The sequence below is a fragment of the Sceloporus occidentalis genome, unplaced genomic scaffold, assembly GCF_023333645.1.
Source record: "Sceloporus occidentalis isolate IW3139 unplaced genomic scaffold, rSceOcc1.0.p SCAF_1, whole genome shotgun sequence".
NCBI lineage: Eukaryota > Metazoa > Chordata > Lepidosauria > Squamata > Phrynosomatidae > Sceloporus > Sceloporus occidentalis.
The window spans coordinates 163160604-163180312 of NW_028316981.1; the positions used below are offsets into that span (position 1 = coordinate 163160604).

Below are 19709 nucleotides of genomic sequence, written 5' to 3' on the forward strand. Positions count from 1 at the left end.
CATAATATCCAGGTCTCAGACAAAGAGGGAGAAGATTCGTCATGAAGTTCCAATGAGATAATGTCATCAGCATTACATAATATGCTTTGGGAACATATCAGCCCACCAAACAAACCTACAGGAAATTCTGGTACAAGACTCCCATACTATAATTAATTTAGATGGCAAGAATCCTTAAAATGTATAATGTCTTCTGCTTACTGAATATGCAAACTAAGCATTTTAAATATACACCTACATATATATCCCTTACTTTTTCATTGTGATTTTTTTTCTCAATGGTTCCTTGCTATTTTGTAATGGCATTTATTGCTGGCAGGCAAAACCTAACCCAAAGGAAGGTCTCACATTATGGTTTCCCCCTCCTCCCTTGAATCAACCAAGCCCAGATATTGCAAAGAGATATAAAGCATAAGCTTCAGGGTTTCCTTTCGTTTTCAGTACCAATATTATCTTTCACGGCTTGAGCATGAGTCAACAGCTGTATGTGACAAATTCTATCTATGGAAGAAGAGGATTCTCTTCTGCTTCTGACATATGTGGCCTAAGAAGATGTAGACCAAGTATGCCTCCCACATCCCTAACTGGTGGAAGAAGCAGAATTGGTGGCTACAGCAGCTGTAGCCTCTCAAACCTAGGTAGTCAAGGCTACCAGACTGTGGGCTATGGAAGACTGAGACATGGACATCATGTTACCTGTGGCAGTCAGAGCTACAGTAAGATGCATTATGGTGTTCCAAGGAGCTGTGCTGACCTCAGAAATTATGCTGGCAGCTATTGCAGTGACCACATCCATGGAATCAGCTTCAATGAACAGCTCTTGAAACCACTCTGCGTAGGAGTTGATCCAGAGATCCAGAAAATACGAGTGAAAGAGAGGGAAGAGATGAAATCTCTCAATGACCAGTTTGCTCACTTCATTGACCAGGTTAGAGTATGAATGGCTGTTTGTTCATCCGTCCATCCATCTGTGCATTCATTCATTCATCCATTCATTCAATGAATGAATGGATCAGTAGTAAACTCCTAATGATCTTTTCCATAGGGCACCTGGTGGTAGCATTGTCATTTTTCCTTCAAGAGTGTAAAAACTGATACCTTTTAGAAAAATCTACGTTAGTACATTGGTCCAACAAATGTTATGTAACATTGCTAGATATGCATGAAACCTCCTTGAGTAATTTAACTAATCTTGGGAAAACTCTTATAATTTTTCTCAGAATTCCTGAAGATCCTTGCGCTGAGCATGTTGGTTCCAGCTCTTCTTAATTTTTTGCTTTAGAAGAAATTTGGTGGACACTTCAGGTGTGGAATTTTAGAAGAAACTTCTGATGTAATTGTGAAAGGGGGAAGATGGGTCTTTCTGAATAGTCCCAACTAGAGTAGACCCATTAACTCAGTGATTGAATGCTGAATCCCATTGATTCAATGAGTCTTAGAATCATAGAATTAGAAGAGACCTCAAGGGAAATCTAGTTCAACCCCTTGCCATGCAGGAACTCACAATCAAAGCAATCCCAACAGATGGCCACTGAGTTTCTGTTTCAAAACCTCTGAAGAAGGTGATGCCACCACTCTCTGAGGCAGACTGTTCCACTGTTGAACAGCTCTTCCTCTGAGAACGTTCCTCCTAATTACTGAGGTGGAATCTCTTTTCCTGTGCTTGAATCCATTGCTCCATGTTTTGTTTCCTGCTGTTCCAGAGAAATAGGACATGGAACAATGGATGCAAGCTACAGGAAAAGAGATTCCACCTCAGAATCAGGAGGAACGTTCTCAGAGGAAGAGCTGTTCAACAGTAGAACACGTTCCCTAAGGGTGTGGTGGAGTCTCCTTCTATGGAGGTCTTTAAAGAGGGGCTGGATTGCCATCTGTTGGGGGTGTTTGATTGTGATTTCCTCCATGGCAGGAGGTTGGACTGGATGATCCTTGTGGTCTCTTCCAACTCTATGGTTCTATGTCATAATCTCCAGACCAGCAGGAAACAAGCTTGTTCCTTTCTCCATATCACATCATTTTAAGTATTTAAACATCTCTACCATGTCACCCCTTAACCTTCTCTTCTATAGGTTAAACATACCCATTTTCCTAAAAATGCTCCTCATGGGGCATGATTTCCAGACCTTTGTCATTTTGGTCATCCTGCTCTGGACATACTCCAGTTTTTAGTATCTCTCTTGAGTGGTGGTGTCCAAAACAGTATTAGACAAACTATTCCAGGCCTGACCAAAGCAGAATAGAGTGGTACCATTATTTCTCTTGATCTAGATACTATATTTCTCTAGGCCAGAGTGTGTGTGAGGATCAGGCTAGGAATAGTCTGCGCACTATTGTTGTACATTTTTAGCAGTGGTACTCAATATATTGCTGCAAGCAGTTTTAATAGGATTGTGGGTCATAACCCATAAGATTAATCATTCTCTAGATGATAAAGGTGTCTGGTGTTATGTGAATAGGGGAGAGATCTGCAAGGGAGAGCTGGACTAAGGAAAAGGAATGCTTTGTTCTCATGAGCCATATATGTTGGGGGGGGGGGGCGGCTTCAAGTTGTTTCCAACTTTTGGTGACCCTAAGGTGAATGGGGTTTTCTTGGCAAGTTTCTTCAGAGGGGGTTTGGAATTGCCATCCTTTGAGGCTGAGACAGTGTAACTTACCCAGGGGATTTCATGGCCAAGTAAGGATTCAAACCTTTTTTTTCTAGAGTCCAACACTCAAACCACTACATCATGATGGCTCTCTTCATTCTGAAAATGGCTGATTTACTTCAGGTTTTGGTACATATAGAATTCAATAAAAACTGAGTTTTCACTGAAAAATAAGGCTTCATCCTCTCCAATTTCCATGTACATCTATATGCAATCTGTGCTTTCACAGCATCTTATTCTTCAACATTTCACAAGTGAAAAACCAGGATTCATAAGGCTAAACAACATCAGTGTGGGGTCATGATGGCAAAATGTATTCATTATGAAGAACACATAAGCAAGGAGATGCAGCAGCAGTTTGCCTTTGCCTGAACCTACTGGGAAGATCAAGGCTCTGCCCCCTCCTCTCCTTTCCCCCTGCTGAGTTTACTGTGTGCAAACTACTATTGTACTTTTAATTAATTTTGTAGCAATTGAAGTAAGATGAAGATGAAGAGGGAAAGTGGGGAAAGAGGAGAGTGAACTTGAAGTGGGGACATTTAAAATAATAATAATAACATTTTTATTTATATTTTCCTGCCTCTTCCAGGTGGGTTGAGGCAGGATTACAACCCAATAAAATATACATTGCATAACAATAAATTACAATAAAATTAACTAATAATTTTGTTAAAACAAGTTCTATCAAAAATTGATGGTGGATGCAGCTGAAAAAAATGGGACACACTGGATTAGGGCTTTCTGTATTTGCTTTTGAAATCTTAATTAAACTTTAGGTTGTTGAATGGGGTCAGGTTGGGTCTGTTTGGTCCAAAACAAATGAAGGTCAAATCTGAATAATTAGATCTGAACTGAATTGAAGTTGGGTGAGGACCTTGTACAGGCCAGTCATATAATCCCTTGCCCGAATTCTGCAAATTAAAAAAATCCCTTGACACTAATGGAGCTTTTATTCTCTTTTAAAATAACTCACACAAGTGGATTACATTTTGCAGGTGGGGGCAGCTAAAAGGTAGGGTTTATCCCTCCCCTACCTGCATATGGAGTAGATCCAGTGTGGATAAGGACTATATATTTATTGGTGGTTGAAAGATCTTTCAGGTGCATGCTTTGCATTTTATATAGCATGGTATTTAACATTCTTTTAGTCTTACTTCACTTAGCTCTCAGTAATGCTGATAATACATAAAGACCAAATTACTCCATAGCGGTAAGAGTTAACTAATTAGAGCCAATTACATTATGAATGAAGTTGAACATTTGCTAACAAAAGTGGCAACTTAAACTTTTTTATTAGCTATTGTTTTTATTAGATTGATTTAAACTGCTTGAACTAGCATGAACATAAACTAGCATAAACATTTCCTCAGAATTAAATTATCAGTTATCATTTATTTAAATAAGCAAGTGCTAAAGAGTCAACAGATTTTGCATTACCCAATTGGTTCTTTACTCAAAGGCTAGCTTTCTAAGGCGGGGTACAGACCGCCGCTTTGCGGCGGTCTGCCGCCGCCGCCAGAAGGTCCGCGGGGGAGCCGGAGCCTTCAGACGGCCCGACTCCCGCGCGGACCGAAAAAAGAAGCTCCAAAATGGAGCTTCTTTTTGCGTCGCGTTTGCGACGTAGCGAGGCGCCAGGGGCGCGCTCGCTACGTCAGCAGCGGCGCGACGCGTCTGGACGCTGTGCGTCCGATACGTAAAGATGGCGGCGCCCATGTAGAAGGGGCGCCGCCATCTTGTACGGACGGAGTCCGTACTAGGCCATGGGGCGTCTAAAAGAGACGCCCCTTTTTTAAAATGGGACGTCCGGAGGACGTCCCAAATGGCAATGTAGAAAGCCCCTATGATTTCCATTAAACTACCTGGTTTTTGTTAACCCCACAGGACTGGGGAATTACACAGTTCAGGTCACAATACTCAAGCCATTGATTACAGAGTAATTCCAATGGGATTGAGTGGGTTAAAATGCTTTTCAGCCTAGGTAATTGGTTATCCCTTCCACTACATTTCCAAAAATACGAAAAGATCCGTATTATTGAAACTACACATCTCTGAGGACTTCTGAAAGTTGTAGAAGCACTTGAAATCTATGTGAAATAAAGACCAAAAAAGAGAAATAAAACCAACAAGTAACTCTGTTACTTATTCTTCTTGTTACTCCTTCTTCTTCTTCTTCTTCTTCTTCTTCTTCTTGATAAGTATTATTACCCCGATCTTGCCCAACCACTCACATCAATCCATACTGTATGTGAATTTTTATGGCTTTGATTTCAGGTTCGATGCCTGGAGCAGAAAAACAAGGAGCTGGTGACCAAATGGAACCTCCTGCAAGAGCACATGCCACCTCTTAGGAGAGACCTGGAGCCTCTCTTTGAACACTCTGTCTACAGCCTTCGCAAGCATCTGGATTTCCTGCTGAGTGAAAAGGAGCAGATGGAACCACAACTGTGCAATGTAAAGAAGAATGTGGAGGAGATTAAATGCAAGTAGGTACTGGTAATGTTTGACAATGCAATGATGAAATGTTATTCTACCAAAGTTCAGTTGAAGGGCTGAACTGTATTCATATAAGAGAATACACTAATTTGATACCCTTTCTTGCACAAGAAAGGGACATTTATGATTTCCATTGATCTGGGAATAGAGATGTTTTAGAAATTTGAGTATTGTGAATTCCTGTTTAAAATTACTCAGATCAACTAAACACTACCCCAGGCCAATTAACCAACTCATAAACTTTTTGTAATCCACACAGTTTTTGTAGTCCCCTATATACTATAACAATAGAGGCTGGCTCTATCCAGTTGAACTTCTAGTGGTGGTTAAAATGGCATTATTCCATCTGGCCTTTGAGGTTTTAAAATTGTTTCCAAAATTGGCTTTTAAAATAATTTAAAATCTGTGAAATAATGAATTTATATCTCTTATTGTACATATCTTTGGAGTTCATAGGAGTTGTTAAACAAACAATGGGCCTGCATGTGACTCATGGGAAAGGTGCCTTTGTAAGGATGTTTAATATACATCCTATGCAGAGTCTATGAAGTCCCTGGGGTGGTATAATATGGAGACATAGGGTCGGAACAGACTGCTTGGTAAAGCCGGATTCCATGTGGCTTAGGGACATGGCATTTTGATGCTGTATGCCCCCAAGATATATGGAATCCTCCCTGGCCAACCAGATGTAGGCAGCTTCAAGATGCTCTGGCAGCATGGTGCTTACAAGCCAGTCGCCACTAGAGTGGCATGAAGCCCCCCTGGGGTTGCAGCTGGGTGGCTTTTTACGGGCCCAAATAGGAGTGGCTTTTTTCTGCTCCTATTTGGGCTGGCTCCAGGGCAGATGGGGGCCGTGGCATGTGGTTGCCATGGCACTGGGCTATGTGGTGCTGGGGCAGCCCCAATCCATCCTCTTGCAGCAGTCTGTTCTGGCCCTTACCCTCCAAAATTTCTCATATGAAAAGTGGGACATGTGTGGCCAAGCAACATCTGAGTGTAGTCAAGATGGGAAAAGGTATTAATGGTGAAGTAAGGAGATTATTTCATTACTTTTGCTGCTGGGATAGACCTGGAATGTAACTTTCTTAAGGCTAATCTTATTACATTCATGCATCACCGGGCAGTATGCAGCCTGTATGCAGCTTGGGTTTCTCCGGGCTTGTCCTGTATCTTTTCAAGAACAGGAAAAATGGTTTAAGAAAAGTTACCTCTTGCTTTAGAACTTCCCAGAAGTTCTAGAGCCTTCCGTTGTGACAGTGGTTTTGCTAAGAGGGTGCGGGCCACACCCGGTGGCACCCTAAGGTGAGAGTGATACCACTATTCCTCAAACAGAAATGAGCAGAAATGAGCTGAGGTATTTGCCTGTGTCCCTTTAACATGCTGAAGAGATTGTGTGAGTGGGGCAAGGCCTGGCCGGGGGGGGGGGGGGTGCCCTCAGGATTTTTTTAAATAAAAAATTAAATTTTAAAATTTAAATTAAGAAAAATATATTTTAAAAAAATTAAAATGGCTTATTCTTTTAAACATTTCTTTTAAAACATCACATCTTACCAAATTTTGACTTTAGCCACAGGAAACAATGAGCATGTAAATGCAGTGAGGTTGTGCATATGATATTGTAATTTATAGATATAAGTTTAATTTTGCTAGTAGTTGTTTATGTCACAACTATTCCCATTACTGTCAGTGATGCACAGGGGTTACAATTTATGAGTAACATTACTACAAAAAAAAAAATTACTAAGTATTCTGCATGGTGTGGTATGAGAGGAGGTCAGTGTATGTGTGCGGGGTGTGTATGTGACATGAGTTACTGCACCAAGTGATGCCAGTCCTAGTGATGCCACTGAATGACTTCTTACAATGCATCCCACAGTTCTGCCTGCCACTGCTGCCACTGGTGCTTGTTGCTCACTCTGAGGTCAGGACTAGGTGCCCAGCCATGTAATTGATGCTGGGCACCTCATTCTGACCCCAGTGAGAGTGATATGTGCCAATGACTGTAGGTAGCACAGTGGGACACACATACAAACAGCTGCCTGGTATCACACTAGAGCATCAAAAGCAATGGGAGGCTGTTGGGGCAGCTTTGGGGCCAGAGCTGCTCCTGGAGTATTCTGGTCCATTTGGACCCAGTCTATATCAGTGCAATCCAGTGCATGTCCATATCAAGGCTTGCATTTTTTTGAGTTTCTAGCATCAAGTTGTCTAGTCATGGTATACCCTTTTTCTCTCACATCTCCAAATAGGTACATAGAGGAGATCAACCGGCGCATGGCTGCAGAAAATGATTTTGTTCTGCTTAAGAAGGTGAGAGATTCCATTTGCTGTAGGATGATTTGTGTTGGCATTGCATAAAAGAGAGTCTGTGAAGGCTCTGAACTACATTCAAGGAAGGGTTAGGCAAGGCCACATAAACATGCATATTTGCATCCATTTAGTTTCTTTTCGTTGCACAGAAACTAACATGGCCTTTTCATTTGTTTCTCTTTTAAAAGTCAAATTTGCCCATAATCAAAATCATGTGGAACATTGGAATTCTTATTTCACCCATAAAAATTCATTGAAAAAGTTCTATACTCTTAGTTGTGGGTGTCCTCACTGTGGTCTAAAGGCTTCATATGTCTACATTAAGTAATCTTGATGCTGTGTTGGACCTTCATCCTCTTTTTCACCCACATATCCTCCCTAGATTCATTGTAGTGGTGAAGCTCTGGTTTGGGGATACAGATGTGCAATGAACTTCCCCACTACCGGGATAATTTTGAACTGAGCTCCATATGTCACATATTTGAGTTCTGCAGATGATTAACTCAACTCTGGCTCCATCCCAACATCATGCTACTACCCTTATTTTTTTTTCTGCTGTCTTTTATTCAGAGATGCAATTGGGTGATTTTAGGCTCTATACTTTATTGTCTTAGGCTGCATCTACAGTGCAGAATTAATGCAGTTTGACACCACTTTATTCTATGGAATACTGGGGTTTGTATTTTGTTGTAGCACTAGAACTCTCTGACGGAGAAGGCTAAATATCTCACAAAACTACGAATTCCAAAATTCCATAACAGTGAGGCATGGCAATTAAAGCAGTCTCAAACTGCATTAATTCTGTATTGTAGATGCAGCCTATCAGAGACTATTCACTTTACATGATAAAATGTAGTACTTCTTGCACTTCAAAATATGACAAGCAGGAGCTGTTGCTTTTGAGGTGGGCTCACTGGGCTGTCCAGAGCTCTGGCATCTGCCCAAGGTTTTTGTCCAGATGGCACCACTGCATTGACATGGAAGCAGCAAAAACAATGCAAAGATTTCCTAATGTGGTCTTCATTAAGCACTAATGGCATCATCCTGGTTATCAGAATCTATGGTAAGATTTGGTTTTACATCTAGAAGGCTGTCTATCTTGATATATTTATGAGCATCCTTGGCAGCCTCTATACATCACATTTTGTGGAATATCTAGTTTTCCATAGGTGTAGTTATTCTACATGAATCTGTTGTCTCCATTGAAGGCAAAAGCAAAGTATGTTTTGGACTATAACTCCCAGCAACCCTCAGACAAATTGCATGACTATGCTAAATGGCAATTCTGGAAGATAGAGTACCCTAAACTAGCTTTTGATTTGAGTTCCTGCTTCATAAAAAGCAGGGGTTGCCCCCTATTTTACTGGATCTGAATCAATTCATTTATGTAAAAAGATGTATAACCTCATGGGAGGATATAGTACTTTGTTTTAAGGTACTTCACTTTAGAGCTCTTCACTAGTATGGCATTTTTCAGTTTTACAGTACAACACCATTTTGTTACATGTGCTCAGTCTGTTTACTACATTTGTACATTTTGTGTCTCCCAAAACATTTTGTGCTTCTGGCAAAAAAGGGGCTTATTATTTGTTACTATTGCATTTTTTTTTTTGGCCTAGCACTATTGCACCATTAATAAATGATAGTGCAAATACATTTTAAAGCTTTTAATGCACTTTTAATCTTTTAATGCATTTGTTATTGTTCACTGCCCGACTCATGTTGACTCTGGACAAGACACCTCCAAGATTCCCTATCCTCCACTACTCAGTCCCTATAAACCCATTCCTGTGACCCTCCTGATTGAGTCCATCCTTCTGTCATGAAGTTTTCCCTCTTTCTTCTACTCTCTACCTTTCCTGGAATTTCCCCCCGTAGTAATCCTTGCCTTCTCATTATGTGGCCAAAGTACAACAGCCTCAGTTTGATCATCTTGGCTTCTAAGAAGAGTTCTGGTTTGATCTGTTCAAGAATCCATTTGTTTGACTTTATGGCTCTTCATGGTATTCTAAGCACTCTTCTCCAGCACCACATCTCAAACGTGTTTATTTTCTTTCTGTATGCTTCCTTTACTGTCCAACACTCAAATCCATACATAACGATGAGGAGTACAATTGCCTGGCTGATTCTGACTTTAGTGCACAATTGTATATCTTTGTTCTACAGAATTTTCTTTCATAGCTGCCCTGACCACTCCCAGTCTTCTTATTTCTTGACTGCAGTTTCCACTTTGGTCAATGTTTGATCCAAGATACAGAAATTCTTTGATTATTTCAATTTCCACATTGTCCAGATTGAATTTATATATTTTTTCTCCGGTCATTATTTTTTTTTTTATTTTTTTATGTTCAGTATTAATCTTGCTTTTGCATTTTCATCTTTGACTTTCCTCAGTAACTACTTCAGGTCTGTGATGTCTTCCACCAATCTCTCTGGCTTTGCTTCACGAACGAAGATTCAGGAAGGACTCATCCCGCGCTTTGTACAAGCGCGTTGGTGACTAAAAAGGCCAATCCGGGACAAACAGGTCCGGTTGCACAAAGCACAGTGGAAAGTCTCCTTGGGTGATGTTTCCGGGTTGTGGTTCTTTCTGCGTTGTCGTTTCTCTTCGAGACTCGTTCGTCGTGAGCTTTCGAAAAAGGCTGCAGCATCGTGGATAGTGAGTCTCCATGCCTCCCGATGCGAGGCCAGGGCAGACCATTGTTGGTGATCAGTTTGGCCAAGCCTGAGATGTTGTTTCAGGGAGTCCTTGTATCTCTTCTTTGGGGCGCCCCTCTTACGCTGACCTGTGGTGGGTTCACCATAAAATACTATTTTTGGGAGACGATGGTCCTTCATCCTAGAAACATGTCCTGCCCAGCGCAGCTGCATCCTCAGTAGCATGACCTCTTCCACCAGTATTATTGTGTCATTTGCATATCTTAGGCTGTTGATGTTCCTTCCTCCTTTTCTTTTTAATGCATAGGCAAGTGGGGGGGAAAAAGTTGTGCTTTGGTTTAATGCAATATTCTCATTGCAGCAGTGGTTTGGAACCTAGCCTGCCGTATAAGCATGGTATGCGTGTGTGTGTGTGTGTGTGCGTGCGTGTGCGTGTGCATGTGTGTGTGTGTAACTTTGAATCCATTCATTTTAACCTATGCTTTCAATGTAAATGAATGCATTTGGGCTTCTTCCAGAATGTAGATGGTGCTTTCATGAACAAGGTGGAACTGGAAACCAAGATGGCAACAATGAAAGGGGAGGTTGAATTCCTGAGGTGTGTGTATGATGAGGTAAGGAATCCGCAGTCTTACTGATCTCCAAAGGAGCTCATTGCTATCAGTTTCTGAAGAAGGTCCGGATGCTGGACCTCATTTGCCCTTAAGACATCAAAGTCCTTCCACATAGGCTTCTCTGTGTAGATAGAGTAACACAGCCCTAGTTATCACAATAGATGAATGAAGCAATGGTCTAACATACTGAAGTCCAAGGACAGGTGAGCATTTCATGTGATTCACTGTTATTGTACTAGCTTTGAAATTCTGCAAATATCTACATGTACTTGACAAAAAGGAAATTAAGATTGGTTTTTTAAAAATTAACTGTGAATAAAAACAAAGGTGGTAGATTCATCCATCCAGGCAAAGAAAGGGCTTTTGAATCCTTGGCTTTTAAAAGTTTGGTTTTCAGCCAGGGTACTGAATTAGAGTTGCCTTACCTTTTTTGGTTTCCTCATCTTTCGTCCTTATACTATAGAGAGCATACAAAATGGTCTTCCCCTCAAATAGTTGTTCTTAGTTAATTTAGCCAGTGCAGGATTTTATTTGGTTCATACAGTGTTGATAGTGAAGAGAGTACTGAAAAGCACATCAAAACACAAAACAGTGAAGAGAAAGCTTGTGTTTCGGCCATAATGGGAAAAGGCCTTCTTCAGGGGCTAAAAACAAACAGAAATACTAATATATTATAGGTACTAAAAAACAAGACAGCACTAAATTAACTACATCCCATAAAACCACATAGGAATATAATATTTTTCACATGGGAAACATACATAGCCTCCAGCAGGAATCCCTAGAGTTGTGAACACTCTCCAGATATGTTTCTGATATGAAAAATATTGCATTCGTATGTAGCGTGTTTGTTTGTTTGTTGTATTCCCTCAAGCATTTAACTGTACATTTTATCTCTTATGTCTGTTTTTCAACTGCTCCCTTCAATGCTATTAGTTTTATTTTATGGTCTGTTTGATGTTGCTGCTACTGTGTTTTATTTTTGAAGTGTAAGCTATCATAATTTTTTTTTTTTAAAAAAAAGATAGGGTGTAAATGTTGGAAGGGAGAGGAGGGCGGTTCCCCAAACTTAAAACGTACAATTCTAGCTACCTAAATAAGACATTATTGAATATTTTCCCTTTTTTCTTCAACTCTTTTTACTAATTTTTAAAACAAACAAAACCATACAAGGAAAAAACACTCAATTACACAAATAATGTATATAAATATCATAACCCTACAAAAATCTAAAAACATAACTCTAAACTAAACTAAATTTCTCCTCAACCCTCCCTAACCCCCAACTCCTTCCCTCATATAAAACTCTAACAATAAACATATTAAACAATAAACACAAACCCAGTTAACACATCTAACATAGATTATTATTGACTTCCCACTTCCCAAACCTAAAAATATTAGGAATATTCCTGGATGTTTTTCCCCCCTGATCTGTTGGGAATATGAAGGATGGTATGTTCTCACTAAAATTCTGATAACAAACTTTAGGAGATTACTCTGCTGGAGGAGAAGATTCAGCACCAGACTGCAGTTATTGTGCAGATGGATAACAGCCGAGACTTGGATATGAACTGCATCCTCCAGAACGTTGAAGCCTGGTATCAGAGCATTGCCCAGAAAAGTAAAGAAGAAGTGAACACTTTGTACCGAAGCAGGGTGAGTAACCATTGGAAGCTATTGGCTCCTGTGGCAGTGATACCATGAATCCACTATAGATTTTAGTCTGAAGCCACCAAACTCCAGGGTGAATAATCCCCACTGATGTCTAATGGGTAAATGTTCAGGGCTCATAGAACAACAAAGCAATGCTCCATTTTATTTCTCTTTTGCAAAAATGGATGAAACATTTTGACACTGAAAATATGCAAAATACACGGGATTAGTTTTTTTTAGATTTTTCGGGCTATGTGGCCATGTTCTAGAAGAGTTTATTCCTGATATTTCACCTGCATCTGTGGCTGGCATCTTCAGAGAATGCATCTTCAGAAGATGCCAGCCACAGATGCAGGCAAAACATCAGGAATAAACTCTTCTAGAACATGGCCACATAGCCCGAAAAATCCACAAAAAAGTATGGATGCCAGCCATGAAAGCCTTTGACTACACATGGGATTGCTCATAGATGAATTTAGTTTAAAATAATGGAATAAGTAAAGCATGATTGGGGTCAAATCACATGTTACGTTACATATGAAACATGCAATTGTAGATAAAAGTCTCCGTGATATTAATATGTAATGATTGCCCTATTTATGAGCATTCAGTACCAAGAACTCCACAACCAAAGATGCCAGATAAGTGACAATCTGAAGACCAACAAGCGTGAGATTGCAGAGCTGAGCCGCATGGTACAGAGATTCCAGGGTGAAATGGAAAAAACAAAGAAGCAGGTAAAAGCAAAGTGGAACTTTCTCACATTACAGTGTGGTGTGGTGCTCTCTCTTCGTTCAAATGAAGTCAGTTCAGCAGCTTCAAATAGCTATTTTCTTTTGTGCAAAGATGTTGTAATGTAACTTAATAAACAAATTATTTAAGCAAAACTCTCTGCATTGAGGAGGGCTTTGTTTTCATGAGCCAAAAGGCCCAATCTCCCTCCCCCCTAAGTTCTGGGGTTGTCCTGTTTAGATGATGAACAGCCCAAACCCTGGTTGTGGTGCAAGCAGTCCAGAAAATGTCTGACACATCCCATACCAGAACCAGGATGCTGCATCCAGCTCATCCACCACCTTCATGAGCAGAACCTAGTTTTGTGCTCTTTCTCACTTCAGAAGCAAGCAACCTGCAGCAGTGACAGATGTGCCAGGCAGCCCAGTGGGACGCAGCAGTTTCAAAGGCCTGACTCAACTGCAGATTCTATTCACCTGGGAAGAATGCAAAGACATAGCCCTGTTAATCTGGAAAATCAGTCCAGAAAGGGATCTTGTAGCATATTTGAGACTAAATGAAAGAAAGAAATTAGTAGCAGGAGCTTTTATAGGTTTGAGCCTACTTCCTCGGATGCATAACATGTATAACTGCATGACCTGCTCTCAAAGAAGGCTGCCACCGTGGTCCCAGATTTTCACTGCTTCTTTTGCCAGGAGCTTCAGGCTGCCTGAGGCAGCCTCAAAGCAGCTTCCAACTGCATGCATCGCCTAAATGCTGGAATCCATTTTAACTAACACGGCTGTGTCTTTGAATTTTAACATAAGTCTTGACTTACCCAGTTCTTATTAACTCAGTGAGTCTCCTCTAGTTGGAACCAACCATTGGATTTAGACTCAAATGTATATTTTTCCTAAAGCTCTGTCTGCAAGGTCCAAAAGTCCTGTTTTCCAGTTGTTCTGGCATCATCCTGTTCAGATGATGCATGTCCCAAGCCCCAGTTCTGCTTTGAGCAATCCAGATGATGTCTGGCACATTCTACACCAGAACCAGGGCAGCCTTAAAATAGTTTTTAAAAATGTACATGTTGCTCTGGATCTTCTGGGAAGATTCAAAGTCCTCTGTTCCATGCCATAGTGGCTGTCTGCACAAGCCTCAGAAGTGATCAGCTTCTGACAACTGCTGCAGTAGGAGAACAGAGAGCTGGGTAACGGTGGCATGTTGGGACAGCTGCAGAACCATAATACTCCAAGCTGCCCCTGGTGTAACCTGGCCCATACAGACAGGGCCATAGTATCTCAGTGTTTACAGTGAATATTTGACCTCTCATTTGCTGGTGGCTGAGGGAAAGTATGATATCTTGCTTCCTCCCCTGGCAGGTTGATTATTTGCAGTCAGCCATCTGTGATACTGAGCAACGTGGCGACTGCTCCCTTAAAGATGCCCAAGAAAAACAAGATGAACTACACAGTACCTTACAGAAATGCAAGGATGAGCTGGCATGCATGCTGCGGAACTATCAGGAGCTTCTCAATGACAAGCTTGCTCTGGATATTGAAATTGCTACATACAAGTCCTTGTTGGAAGGAGAAGAAAATAGGTATTCCTCATGTACATTCCTAGGATCTGTAGACAAGTTTGGTTAATATTGGAGCTAGGCAGTTCATTTGCATCTGCATCTGCTAGTGAGGGCCTGACTACTTGAGAACAATTTTGTTTTGAGTTCAGGTGTTAGCAGAAATTATGCCCTCACCATGTTCCCACTAACCTTGCCCAGGCTCCAGAGACAACTGCCTTTGGAGTTTATCACATTGGCTTTGCTCCTGCGATAGATGCGGAATGTAATTTTAAGAAAGCAGGTTTTATTGCATTTCCCCATCACTGGGAAGTACGCAGCCCGTTTGCAGCCCAGGCTTTTCCAGACTCCTCCTGCATCTTTTCAAGAATGGGATTTTCCCGTTCTTGCAAAGATGCGGCAGAAGCCCAGGTTGCAAACAAAATGTGTACTTCCTGGCAACGGGGAAATGCAATAAGATCCACCTTTTTAAAGTTACATTCCACATCTATCACGGGAACAAAGCCAATGCAATAAACTCCTTTGTTATGAGGGATCTACAGTGGGAGATGTGGCATCTTACTAGCACATTTCCCTTTCTGGTTGTGGAGCACATTATATGTTCCTTCAAGAGCAGAGGGTGGCTTTCATCTCTGGCTTTTTTTAAAAAATGGTTCCATATTAAGGTGTCCCCCTACTAATTCTTTTGCGTCCGTTTTCATTTAAGTTACATGTTGTTTATTGCTTTGGGCATTTCCTCTCTAGAAAAGGGATGTATCTGTATATCTATATAATTCCTACCTCTATTACAAAATATTTTTTCTCCCTGACCTACCTGTCTTACTTGTCTTTCCCAAACAGAATATTTGCTGGAAACCTTGGGAATGTAGGTAAGTAAATATAAAGTGTATCTGTTGGTGTTCCAATGTTTGTCCTTTAGATGGGCCTTCCTTAGACACTTGCAACAGAAAGAGGTAGGAAGAAGACATTACAGACTGCAGGAACAGGAAACTTTACTACATTTAAATGCACCTCCCATTTTAAATACAACTCCTTGGTAAGGAATGTAAAGAACATTCATATTTTTTCTTGAACTCAATAAGGAAGGAATCTCTGCCACTCTTGATATATTATTTAGATGGATTATTTTTTCCTAATGGCATTTGCACAAAACCATGTCTGGCATTCTGTAATACAATTATGGATTCATAACCTACAATTTTGGATCCATAACTGCTCCATATGTAGTAAGATTACATAGAAAGGCTACATGTTCACAATCATGACACTGTTGCCACAACTGTAAATGCCCCCGACCTACATTAACAGCTGCATTGAATGGAGGAAGTCTGTTCAGCTGTCTATCGGAGCACAAGGAGGATGGCATTTCCAGCCCCCTCTTACCAGTGAGTGAGACTGCAATGAGGAATTGCAATAGGCATCCTGCTTCTGATTGTCACAGCCTTGCTCACTGGTGGCAGCTAAAGTGACCCCCTTTGCTTGTTGCCTGGTTACATAGGTTTGGGATGAATCCTGCCATGAGACATTACTTAGTTATGCATTCATAACTATGAGGCTGTGTAGACCGCCCCTAAGGGGAGACCTGCAGCCGCCTCCAGCTGTGCTGGATCAAGGCTGCGGCAACCACACACTGCAGCCTCAATCTCTCCTCGTTGTGGTACAAAAAGGAGCTGCAAAAAGTGGTTCCTTTTTGTGCCTTGGAAAAGGCACAATAGCTGCGATGCCATGACTTTCAGGCACTCTTTTGGCGCTGCATCATGTGGATGCAGCACCAGAGGAGTGCCATGATGCTGCATGCCATGTGGAGCAATGCACAATGTCACGCTGTCCTGTGGGTGGAGTCATGGTGTGCATCATGTGGACAGCACATCCTGACTCCACCCCCAGGCTAAGTGTGCAAGCCCCTAAGTAGCCAATATAAAACACTGTAAATGCATTTTGTTGAAAACACCATGTTTTTGTGCAAAGGAAATTTTCACTCAATAGTTCCAAAGTGAAGGGGGGGAAATCATCACAAAAACACCAAGAAAAATTAAACTTTGGAAATGTTGCCTTCTTATCTGCAAGAACAAAATATGAAAAGATTTAAATCCCAATGAGTAAGTAAAAACATCTAGCATGCCAGACAGAAGACAGGTCTTTTTTTTTAAATGAGAGTGTTATTTGCAGATTGAAATAGCATACTCTCACATCTCATCTCCTATTATGTTTAGATCCTCCCTTATGGTCCACTCTCTAGACTAGCACCATCTACTAACACCGATAGCCATCCTCTGTAATCAAAGGCAAAAATTCCTCCTGGTCTTTGTCTTTGGAATGAGACATAATTCCAAATGTCTCTGAACATTTGACATCTCAGTAAGATAGCAGGCAGACAATATACACATTGGGATGAGGGGGTAGAGGCTTATAGCAAGTGGGTTTGGCACTGGCAATGTATTTTCACCCCAAGTTTATAATGTTCTCCTGGGGAAATTCTGTTATTGATGTATTCCAATCATTGTGCTTGTTCTTTCTTACAGTGGTGCCCCTTAACCCAAGCAGAGGAGTGAGCAGCTGTGGCCATGAAGCTGGATTTGGGTCTCTCAGTGGAGGGTACAACAGCAGCAGAAATGAGAAACATAGTTTTGGGTGTCCAGGGAAGGGAAAGAATCATAGAGATGCAGAAGGCTACACAGTGGGGTACCCTTCTGGAAATATATCTAAAACTGGGCATAAGCAACATGTCCGTGGAGGGGAAAAAATCACCTCAAATATTAGGTCTCACTCCCCTGGCGGAGGCACCCAGCAGTCCAGAGGTTCCAGCTGTGGGATGGGTGGGTGTGCCACTGCCATTGTGAGGAGACATGTGGGAACCCACTCCAGTGTCAGCAACTCAGCAGGCCCATGCTGCTCTGGGCATTCATGCAACCAAAGTATAAAAATGTCAGCTGTCCCTTCATTTTTCCCAAAAAGCAGCCAGCTGTAATAACCACCAGGCTCTTAAGATTAGAACCAGCTTATGTAAGAAATAAATAATTAAATATAAATAAGGGATGTGGGAAATTTCCAGTGCATCTTATATACCACAGAAATGCTGTTTCTGCTTTTACTGCTGTTATTATTCTTATTAGTATTGGCCTGAATTCTGTTGCTCGTTCCAAGTAAAGTAGACCCACTGAATTAATGGGACTTGCCAATATGTTGACTTACCATTCAATAATTGATTCAACAGGCCTATTCTATATTAGGCCAATCAACAGGATTTAAGCCATTATTAGTTGGCAGGGTAAACTTGCAGTGTGCTTAAAATTTTTCTTTGCTCACACACTATCTCCTGAGATACAGACTTCTGTTGGTCCCATTTTACAGATGTGGAGCTGAAGCTGAAAGGCCATCATGAGATGGTGGTTGAAGAAGATTCCCTTCTAAACATGGGCTAAAAGTTAGATGATTGTGCAGAAAAACTGATCAAAACCTATACCCTTTGGCAGGTTTGTTTCATGTGACGAAAGGTCACATGCCCCTGGAGGGAAAAAATTCACCTCAAATATCCATCCACCGATTGATATAGAAGGCCAACAGCATTCCAAAGCTTCATGCATGGAGCTGTGTGCAGGTGCATGGACAGATTTGGCATCCATTCCAGGTCAGGTTTCGCACAAGAATCCATCGAAGTTTTGCAAACATTCCTTATAAACACAAAACCCTTGAAGGTGTTGTGACAGGATGGTCACATCAGTGAAAGCCTCATTTGGTTGAGTTTCTTGTTTTTCCAATTCCAATGAAATTCTGCTCCAGTTCCACATGCTCCATTTTCACTTTACGCAGAAATGTTTTTGTTTGTTTGTGCCTTTAAAATTATATGCATTTTTGGACACACATGCCTACTGACAAAAGATGCTTCTGCACATTTTAGAAGCATGTTCATGTTTCACTGCACTTTTTAAAATGGGTACCAGTTGCCATATCATTTTGGTTGTTGCTCCACAGAACACATTTAAAGACAAGACATGTACAGATTTTCGTTCGCATGTTTTGTTTAGGTCTGTAAATTCCAGGAAGTGTGGACCAGAACAATCTGTTTTGTTGTTTGTTTTTAAGTAAGAAAGAACCCCACTACCCCATGAATTGAATTCTTCAAACGTTTCTGTATTCATCCTCATAATAAATGCCTGCAAAAGTAAGATAACTTTGTCTCCTCTCTTCCCACCCCCTGCACTTTTCAGCCTTTCCCAAGTAAAGAAAATCAGGTTTACTGTTGCAAAGAATATTCAGCTTCCAGCTGACCTACTATCTAGCATCAGAAGTTAAACTCATACTTCAGAGCATGAAGCAACATGACCTACCAAGCTGGGACCTATTTTGATAGTTGTGAGTGACCTATTTTGAGGACGGGTCCAGAAATTCTAGTTCTGAATGGAAACAAAATGGTTTGCAACTTTCAATTTTGAGCAGAGTGCTTTTTCAGGAAAGGCAAGATTTTGTTTGTTCTTTTTTTAAAAAATGTCTAGATCTAATAGTATGATGGACTAACTTAATGCATTACTTGGCAACCATCTCTAAGTTTCTATGCCACCTTTAATATATTTATATATGGGATCTCTGTCATTTGTTGTTATTCAATGCCACTTGGGAATATGTAGAAAAATACCAAATTGCTGCCCAAATAAGCACATTGTTAACTTTGTTGTATCATTACTGTATTAGACTGCAATGATTTTAGGCTATAGTTTCTGTGTGTCACTTTGGTTTCTAAAACATTCTAAGTCATCCCAAGAATTGTTGTTGGAATAAAAATTTGGGGTAATAGGCCCATAAAAATAAACATTGTCCATCATTTCTAACCCCTATTATTGGCCCACTCATCTCATTTCTGTATGGAAAATACATGTTGTCTTAACTCTTCAGTGTGTGTAGCATACCTTAGTGTGTTTTATAAGTCACTGAAATTTATAAACATTAAAATAAAACCTTTCACTGTACCATCTTAGACACTACAGTTTTTAATCCTATGTGTTCCAATAAACTTACATGAAAAGAAATGTTTATTATTATTTTCAAAAT

General features: G+C 40.7%; 1 protein-coding gene across 1 annotated transcript; it reads left to right on the forward strand.

Moving 5' to 3' along the window:
• Positions 1 to 565: 565 nt before the first annotated feature.
• On the forward strand, positions 566 to 18085 carry LOC149322605 (keratin, type II cytoskeletal 7-like). The gene is made up of 10 exons (XM_089529516.1): positions 566 to 928; positions 4917 to 5128; positions 7388 to 7448; positions 10625 to 10720; positions 12212 to 12379; positions 12988 to 13113; positions 14467 to 14687; positions 15504 to 15532; positions 17186 to 17479; positions 18015 to 18085. Exons 1-10 carry the CDS (start codon positions 566 to 568, stop codon positions 18083 to 18085), a joined length of 1641 nt encoding a protein of 546 aa, XP_089385642.1.
• The last annotated feature ends 1624 nt before the right edge of the window (positions 18086 to 19709 follow it).

Bases quoted from the DNA above. Each gene is read 5' to 3' on its own strand.
- LOC149322605 (XM_089529516.1), top strand. From the start codon at position 566: ATGCCTCCCACATCCCTAACTGGTGGAAGAAGCAGAATTGGTGGCTAC. The intron at 15,533-17,185 runs GTAAGTAAATAT...TCTTTCTTACAG, and splicing joins TGGAAACCTTGGGAATGTAG to TGGTGCCCCTTAACCCAAGC. The intron at 17,480-18,014 runs GTGGGTGTGCCA...CCCATTTTACAG, and splicing joins AGGTTCCAGCTGTGGGATGG to ATGTGGAGCTGAAGCTGAAA.